General features: G+C 39.2%; 1 protein-coding gene and 1 long non-coding RNA gene across 4 annotated transcripts; one reads left to right on the forward strand and one right to left on the reverse strand.

The window, feature by feature from the left end:
• Positions 1-1,168: 1,168 nt before the first annotated feature.
• LOC121891035 lies at positions 1,169-9,124 on the forward strand. 2 transcript variants are annotated; one of them, XR_006094018.1, is made up of 3 exons: positions 1,169-1,469; positions 7,762-7,949; positions 8,836-9,124. It is a non-coding gene; the product is annotated as an uncharacterized LOC121891035 (long non-coding RNA). The 2 variants fall into 2 exon arrangements; XR_006094017.1 differs by having other exon boundaries at positions 7,778-7,949.
• LOC121891034 lies at positions 3,359-5,443 on the reverse strand. Of its 2 annotated transcripts, none has more exons than XR_006094016.1 (3): positions 4,788-4,863; positions 4,283-4,384; positions 3,359-4,024 (listed from the first exon to the last, which is right to left on the reverse strand). XR_006094016.1 is itself a non-coding variant. In XM_042403747.1 (3 exons), the coding sequence occupies exons 1-3, from the start codon at positions 5,347-5,349 to the stop codon at positions 3,665-3,667; spliced, it is 477 nt and encodes a 158-aa protein (XP_042259681.1). In that variant the 5' UTR covers positions 5,350-5,443; the 3' UTR covers positions 3,359-3,664. The 2 variants fall into 2 exon arrangements, 1 of the variants encoding a protein (XP_042259681.1); XM_042403747.1 differs by lacking the exon at positions 4,788-4,863 and adding an exon at positions 5,335-5,443.
• Positions 9,125-9,567: the final 443 nt, after the last annotated feature.

Consider the following 9,567-nt stretch of genomic DNA (forward strand, 5'->3'; position numbering starts at 1 on the left):
GGAATGAGGAAGCTGTCTGAAGCACCATCCATGCCTGAACCCCCAGGACCATCCTGCATTTGGTGGGACAGGTCATGGAGGTAGAGGGACATAATGGCCCCAGTATTTGCCAGACGGGCCTGTGCTGCCAAAGCCCTGTGCAGCTTAGCAAGCAGGCTATCCATCACCCTGCAATTCTTGCTAGGGCAGGAGGTCTTGCCAAGTATGGAGCTGGAGAGAGAAATAAGCGGAGAGAGCACCTGGTCCACCAGATGGAGCAACCCACATGCTTCAAACTGTTTGCACACTAGATCCTTAAAGTCAGGTAGGAGGAGCACCCGTATAGGAGTGGGGTGAACCTCCATGTCTTCTACGGGGGGCAACATCCAGAGCCCTGGATGCCCTGCCAATAACCTCATCGAAACGGCAAGCCAACAAGGTGTTGCCTGCCATCTGTCCACAGGATAAGTTGTGGTCATCGCTCTCAGAGGAGAAGACAGTCTCTACGTCAACATCCTCTGAGTCTACTCCCTCCTCCTCCAGTGGGGGTAGGAAGGGAGTCAGGGCGAGGCTGGCCTCCTCAAATACTCTCCTTGGAAATGGGTGGCTTCTGCCATTCTCCCAACTTTCCCCTTGGGCATGCCAGAAAGAGGTGAGCCAGCCCGCTTCACTCCAAAAAAGCTACAGCGGGCCTCTCTGGTACATGCAGGCAGAATACAACAGTCCATGCATGATTGAGGGTTCTCCCTAAACAATATGGCATGCTGATGCCCCAAATACAGCACACATTTGTCGTGTCCATCTTCCAAAGGCATGGAAACCCCACAACCCACACAGGAGTGCTCTTGGTGGGTAGCCATCTTGACACCCACCACTCTTTGTTTCTCAGGGGGCAGAGACTGGCAAGACCCCAGAAGTCCCAGTCACCACTGTGTTTACCATGAGCCCCATGGGCCACTAGCTCCACTGCTAAAACAGCTAGGCTGGCTTATAACCCGCTTTTCTGTCTTTGATTTATGAAGCATGTTTGGTGATAATACATGTGGAGGGGAAAGAGAGGCGGGATGTTCGCTGGCAGCCAACCCGGCGCTCAACACAGACTACCACTGAGCACGTCAGCCGGCAACAGCTGACAATATGCCAAAGGGGCACACTGGCATCTAACCACCTCAGGATTAGCCTCTGAAGGCAGAGAGATGCCGGCTCACTCTAGTCAAGTGCTTTTTTTTTCATTTGAGCTCAGCATGGAACCCACAAAACACGTCAGCTCACGAAACCACAAGCAATACGCCAGTATGGGGAACCACAGCCACAGTGATCATAAGACCGAGCCCAGCATGGAACCCATTGAGTGCGTTAGCTCATGAACCGCAAGCAATACGCTGGAGCAGGGAACCATTTGACTGGAGGAGAAAAGGAAAACCAGCAGCAAGGGAACAGCAATCCAGGGAGGCTGCCCGTAGACAGATGCTCAACTACAAGTTATGTAGGTAAGTGGATTCACTGTCCTTCACTTCTCATATACTTTCAGAAACACAGACTGTCACACACTGCACGTTGACTCAGGTGGCGATCGAACAATCAGTGATTACATGCCAGCACAGGTCCTTTATAGGTAAACCATGGGGCATGACCGGGCAAGCTGGTGTGTCTTAAAGAAGTATCCATGTACCTTGACAGCAGGGGGATCATTCCCCGTACATATGGAATATGTAACAGAGTGGAAAGACAATCTCGATATGATAGAGAACAACCAACAAACCACCACCAACCTGTGCTGCGTGGGTGTTTAAAACAAATGAACCCTCCATGCTGAAGCTTTCAGGCAGACTGGAGCCGCTTTCATGAGACAGATGAATTAATCAGAGTTCAGAGGACCATACCATATATAACATGTGTGGCATCAAATAATAATCTGATAGACAAAATACAACTCAGTATGTAGCAAAAACTCCTCAGGGGAGCAGAAGTTTTTTAAATTGACATTAGTGCTGTTTTAACTGTCCAGTTTATATAGTGTTGCTGTTTTACATTACAGTAATGTTAATGTAGCTTGATAGATTGGATGCTTGATTCCTGATGCAGGTGATGGAGAGACAAAACTGTAAGGAACTTACACCTGTATCTAGATGAATTACTATTCTGGTAAATATTTTTGAAGGCACAATATGTTTGCAAAATGCCCAAATGCAAATCCAAATGTTAACTAAAGGGCAACTCCACTAACAAAAGACAAAGCACAAGATTGAAATTTGCTGTAAATGATTTACAGATCTTTTAATACAGACACTAACACTACACAACAACTCTATTAATATGATGTTTTCTTAAGCTGTTAAAAGGTTGTTGACCTCAGTAACTGTACTTTAACAAAATAGGTGAGATGCCTGTGAAAAAAAAACTGAGTAAATCTTTAAATACTTATTTTCCCATTCCTGACAAAAAGCTTGTTAGGATACAACCATGCATTTTGTAAGGTGTATAGCGGGGACTTTAGTGTTGGTCGCAGTGGGAAAAATTATGTTAACCAGCATGCTAGGTCTGTTAAACATACAACAACATTTTGTTGGGACGGGTAGGAGTGCATTTATCTATGATAATTATGAATTATGAAATCAAGAGATTATTACTATCAATCAATAATTCGGGCACCAACTGTTGATGTCAGGGGAGTCTCGCAAGGGAAGGCACCAATATGTTGGATCTGTAAGGAGCACGGTTGGTTATTAGCAATAATTAATAATTACCAGAGATAATTGCTAATTATAAAACTTAATGGAATTATTAATATGAATTAACAATGGCACCACCCGGAAACTGGGACCAATAACCAAACAAGGTAGTCTCATGTAGAGTTCACCTAGAATGTTAATATCTGAGGGATATCAACATTCACAGGTGAACAAAGAAGGGTCGAATTCGAGCACTGATTCCCTCAATCAGCCACTTTTCACAATATGTTAAACATAATACTGACAAAAGGACTTCTCTTTAAAGATATAGCATTGTTTATTAAACTTAGCAAAATGAAGAAAGTTGGCAAATGCTTCATTCAATAAACAACTATTTTAAAATCTAATTCTACCAAAACAAACACAAACAGCTATGTACAGGGTTGAACACATGCAGGTGAATGTATGATTTTGTGTGTGAGAGAGAGAGACAAGATGGTGACGTGATCTGGCGTGATGACGTCAAGGGTTTGGGACGTGGACATGACTATGGGAGGAAGTCACGTCACGCGAGAACCAAATGGCGGTGTCTTGGTTAAAATACTACAAAATAATATACCATGACTTAGAATGTTTGACAAAACACTTTTAATCATTCAAACTTTGATATAAGTAAGAGCAGGTGTGACACTGCATTTCAAACCAAACTAAATCACAAACAAAATTCTTGTAAAAACAAAAATGAATAAAACTGCCATATTACATAATGGTGATCTGTCCATACACATATTTGTTTGCATGCTTTCTCACCTCAGTTAGCCACTAAATTAGATCAATAATGATCTTGAAGAAAAATCCCCCAGAAGTGTATATATCACAACATAAAACATATAAAAAAGTGCAATTTGTACATAGTAAAAAAACATTTTTACTTTAAACTGACCACGATTGAAATTTCGCTGACATTTGTGGGATAGAGTCAATAACAGTACTAACTTACAAACTTTGCACTTTCAAATGTGAAGCTGAACATTGTGTAGCACAAAAGTGTGCACTGCGACCGCAGTCTCATTTAAAGCCAGACATTTGCTCTTGAGGGACTGGACTTTGTTTGACAGCTTTGAAGCATCCAGTTCCAAGAAAAGTTTTTGGAGTACCTCAAAGGTATACTTCAGCTGCCTGGGATAATCAAGATTCAGTGCGTAGATCAAGCCAAGGAGTAGAGAGCAAACCCTGGCAATACCTTCAAGTCCTGTGTTGACTTCCACTTCCTCAATAATAGTTCCGATGTCCTTTAGGCTGTCACTTGCAGAAGCCCCGGCCTTTGTGATCGCAGTAATTGCTACTACGAGCTGTTCAAGTTCCTCCAAGTTCTCAGTGTCCGGCAACATGAAATAGTAATCAGTGTCATATAGCATATAGTGGCATATCACATCACCAGATGATACATTTTTAATAAAGAGCCTCTTTGTCAATGTACGAGTGGATGACAAATTAAAGCAAAATTTCAAGTTCAAGTTTATTTAGAGCCCAAAAAATCATCACACATCTGTATCACTCTACTTGACAACAGCATCAAATCAAGGAGTTACAATCCTTGAATTAGTTTAATGCAAATTAAGTTCACCTACGTTGAATTCTTTGATGAGACGTTCCCCATGTTTTCCAAAGTATTCTATAAGGCACTGAAGGACAACTTCTCTAGTCTTCTCAACAGAGGAACACGCTGAGTCCTGGAGAGGAATACAACAACAGATAAATCAATCACAAAAAAAATCACTGTGGATGTTTCTCTTATTTAGAAATGTAAACACATAGCAACAAATTCTGTTTTTGTACAACATGGATCCTATTTTTGTGGTTTTGGTCATCATGCCTATCAATGCTGATAGTATTTTACTCACCTACTTGTCAAAAATACATTATTTTAAATGCATGAGTTACTAGTTTTTCTTTTCATGTATTCAATATTGCCCCACTGAGGCTGGTTGCTTTTGTTGATTTAAGCAAATAAAAGCCCAGGCTAATAATTGTTTAAAAGTTTACAGTAATATATTACTACACAGCTATGTTGAATACTCAATTCTAATTGGTCAATTAAGGCATTCTGCGGTGGGTTATTTCTGAATAACTGACCTTTGTCAAGGCTGTTGTCAAGTTACAACCTCATCACTGTTTGTGTTTGTTCCAAATTAATGCACTTCAGTCTTCAGTCTTGCTGCTGTGTGTCGTAAGGCAATATTAGCAAGCTAGCTACAGCTACAGAAATAAGTCAGTTTAGAAAATCATGGAAAAATCTGTTGTTGATATATATTGAGTCCCCATGGCCTACAAAAAAAGTTTAATTTTGGGCCTTGGAACATGGACTACAAGCACTTTTCCTCCTTTGTGCTCTTAATGTGAATCAGCTCACAGTTTTATATCATATCATAATTGATAGGCACGATGGCCAAACTATGCAAATAAGACCAAGGGTGTAAAAAAATAAAATAAAAACATAAATAATAATTTTCTCTATAGATGAATAGGCTACATGAAATTGAGGTTGCACACCAACACTGTAGTGCATGCGTCTCATTGCTTCCACTCTTGTAAAAATTACGTTTTAAATAGGATGTCCTTATTCATGTTATTTAGAAATCTTACATAACAAAGCTACTTTTAATTTTGACAAGTATTGTACCTCCAGCAGTTCCATTATGATCTTCAGTCTTTGTCCAAATGCTCCACCTTTTGCACAGAATAGTGCCCGTAGGTTGGGGTGTAAAGGTCCAATGCAGATATAAATTTAGGCTCCAGATGCACAGTGGTTATTAACATACACTGCTTTATCATCTATTTTACTCTAAATGGGGCCACAATTTACAAAATGAGCATCATGATGCACACTAAGAAAAGATACACCATATCTACTCCATAAAATTGAGGCAACAGGTTACAAGCAATATTATTAATTAAATATAACTATCTATAGGTATCACATTGTTGTCTTTTTTATTTGATAAATGTGGGTGCTGATACTAAAAAAAAAAAGCAAAACAACAGTGTGTGCAATGGGCAAGTAATGTTATTGGTGTATGCCCAAACACCCTGTATGACCAGTAACACCTCTACACAGAGCAACATGTTTTGCTCAGCCCAAATCCTCCCCTGCCATCCAGCCTAACAACTTTTCTGGCGGGGACTCTGCTGCTGGCTTAACAACAATGCCCCTCCATTTCCATGTTTGTACATTTTATACAGAACAGTGAGGCAGAATAACGGCACCACATTCCCGCCTTGAACAGGCTGTGTAAAAGGGGCTATAGTCTCTTCAGTAGCCTAGTGTGACAAGCTAATCTACAAGGCAGCCTTGCGACACACATAGACCTCGACACACTTCTCCCTTAAATAACAGATTTTTGCATGAAAAGGAATAAAATTTCAGCGCTAAAATGTAACCAAAAACTGAAAAGTTCCGACAAAGTTCTGACACAGAGAGGAAGTCAAACCGAAGGACGTACGGCAGTGCAGTTCAGAAAATATGCTCGCTATACTTCAGATGACAACCCCCAACATTTCCCTTTAGCAAAAGGTTTCTAACCTTAACATGAAACCTAATATACTTATTTACACATATATCATCACACATATCAACTACACTTAAGGAACATATGAAGCATGATAGCGGAAATGCTAATTTTCTGTTGAGTCTCTCTCTCTGTGGTCGCTCATTTTGTGTTGTAATATAAACTTAGTATAAAAAGTAAGGACATTTATGTTTGGTAGATTATTTCTTTGTTGTAACAATGCTTCTTGGCAATAAATCTTATACCGTTGGAGAGCCTGTTTATTTCCCTTTTAAAAGTATGTGGGTTGCGCCCATGAAAAATATGTCAAATCCTCTCTGCCAATGCCAAACAGCTTACTCTGCCATTGACTCTTGTTTGGTGTTTGACACTTTTTATCTTGTGTTTCCAGAGGTATGTGTTTTTGCATACACATAAGAATTTGTAAATATGTCATATTTCTTAAAAAGAGTTTGACCTTTAATATTTTCCCTGAAAGCGCAGCGAGCTTCAGTTTAATTCAAACTGTTAATATGTATATTTTTTAACGTTTTGTCCTCATTACAGAAACACTAGCTAACTGCTAAGGTATGATAAGGTTGGCTGACATTGACTGCTGTTAGCCAATGGTTTGATTAATGGTTTAATAATGTGTGTTTGTATTGATTACTGACGGTGGTTGATCAGACTAATTATCAGCCTAATGTATTCAGTTTCCAGTATATCAGTATGCAGTAAATGGTTGCCCTTTGTGTGCATGTTTTTAAACTACTTTCCTAATTAAACATGATGTGCTTGATGGTGTTATTAATGACTCCTGATTAAACCTTAAAGCTCAGCATTCTCGTTTCCCTCTAGCTTCCCTTTTTATGTCATATTAATATTTATTTACCCAGAAAAAGCTAATATTTCTCTGTATAATATGACCTCCTCTTTCTGTCAGCTGCTGCGCGTCTGCAGTGTATTTACTGTTTTTGTTTTTTTTTAATTGGAGGTATTTGTTGTGATTTGACAACTTCCTACTTACAAGGATCACACAAATGAATAGATGTTTTTGTAGTTGGCCACATTTATGTCATGCAGATTAAAGTTATATCAAAGAACAATATTAGGCAATCTTACAGTAGCTCAGTTATTGGCTATGTATGAAATCAAATAGCAGCAACATGATTCCATAGACATCCAGGAATTGAGGTAAGCTAAGGGGATTTGCCTTTTTCTGAGCTTTGTGCAAATTATGGCCGATAGTCTGACACTGAAAACCCCACAATATGGATTAAAAAACAATAACATTTTAAAAAATTACATAAATAAAAATAATAGATTAATAGATGACATTTATCAGCTGCAGCCCTAATCATAATTATAAGCAATGATCCTAGAATTATAATATTTACATGATTTTTAGTTGCCTGTGGGTTGGAACAAAGGCTTTGGGATAAAGTCAATATTTCAGACTCTAAAGCAAAGGTAAGCAAGTACTAATCTTGCGGGGGGGTGTTATGTTAGTGGTAAGGATGTGTCTTGATAATATTTCTTATTATGATAATCATTTGTTTCAGTGCATTATAATTTCAGAGAAAAGTCATGAAAAAGCTTGTGGGAATCTGTGAGGATGTGTGCCTAGAAGAAACATCATGGAAATGCAGGAAAGTGCAAAGACTCAAAGATTCCTGCATGGGCTTCAACAGTTGAGGCACTAAACCTCCTTGACAAATCTCTTGACTCCCTGGAGGAAAAGCAGAAACTGGTAAGATCATGCCTGTAGTAGGGATGTGCATCTCCATCACTGAGGCAGATGCAATACACGTCAATGCATTGCCAACAATCCATACATTAAAGATACATATGAAACAACTACCGAGGCGACACAATATGATTCACCTCTATTGCGATGCAGTGCAATTTGACACGATTTGATTCAACGCGATGCAATCCCATGCACTAGAATGATGCTATGAAATTCAATATGGTGCAGAGAGTTTGATTTTATTACTTAAGCATACAGAACATCATAAATTAACTAAAAAAGTTCAATTTTTACTTTACATATTTGTTTCTCTAGTACTGCAACTCAGTAACCATCTCATTTATGCTGTTTCTTTTTTTACCTCTAAAAAAATGCTTGAACCTTTCACAAACAGGCCTTTTCACAAGTGCTTTGTAGTGTAGTGTTCTCTGTCGACAGTTTACATGCATATGCTACGTGACCCAATAGAGCACAAGTTCCACCTGCAGCGCACCATGTAGCTGTAGCACTTGAGAAATCAATATGAATATCATATTATTGGTCACAAACTATTTACACATTTCTAAAGCCATAGGGCCCCTAATAATAATTATATATAAATAAATCAGATTTTACCAATGCAAAGTTGTTAGAAAGGATTCATTAGGAGTCATCCAAAATTATATCCAGAGCACACTTTTGTAATTGCATTTTGAACATTTATGATGGTGCACCGATGTGAATTGATGAATCTTCCCATCCCTAACCTGTAATCATACCAACATAATGCAACTTTTCTCTAATGTGCAATATTTCAATCCCAGTGTGACTTGCAACAGTCATGGGAATACACTGAACACTTGTTAACTTTTTTGGTGAAACTGAAATATTTTTCCTCTAATTTCAGATCAATGGCTTGTCCACGGTGGGAGGAGTCCACTTGAAGGACAATTTGAATGGAAATTGAGTAGAATTTACATTGTATAGGGGACTCAGCAATTGCGACTGGGCTAACTGGAAGCCTTCCTCAACAAACTGATGGAGTACCTTCACTGACATTTCCACTTCGACAAAACAAGCATCTTGCTGAGGATCTCTATCACAATGTGCATAGTTTGTGTCATAAAACTACGATTACCTATTTTTATTAACTAGACTTTAAGGGTTAGTTTGTGTTGTAACTTCTGGATAAATGATACCGGGCATAGATGACAGGCAGCAAGCACCATGCTCAGAGAGCTGAGCAGCAGTCCCCAGCAGCAGAGCCAAGCAGCAGTGCAAGCAAACTGGAGCAGCAAACAAAACATATTTAAACCACAAACCCATATGCCCCTTCAAAATTTCTTTATCCACTAAAGTCTATGCCTCTTATTTTCATGGCATTAATGTGCTCTCAGACCATTCATTCCTTTGGTACTATTTTGTTTTGTTTGTTTGTTTTGTTACTCACTAAGCACTTGCGCATATCCCACAAATCAACTGACCTGTGCCAACAGAATCTGTGGTCTGAGAGCACTGTAAAACCACGAAAATGAGGGACATTTTCGCATATACACTTTAGTGGATATTCAAATTTTGAAGGGGCCTATGTGTTTGTGGTCCACAACCTTTTTTTTTTTTTTTTACTGCCCCCGTTTGC

The sequence above is a fragment of the Thunnus maccoyii genome, chromosome 23 (genome assembly GCF_910596095.1).
Source record: "Thunnus maccoyii chromosome 23, fThuMac1.1, whole genome shotgun sequence".
NCBI classification, from domain to species: Eukaryota; Metazoa; Chordata; class Actinopteri; order Scombriformes; family Scombridae; genus Thunnus; species Thunnus maccoyii.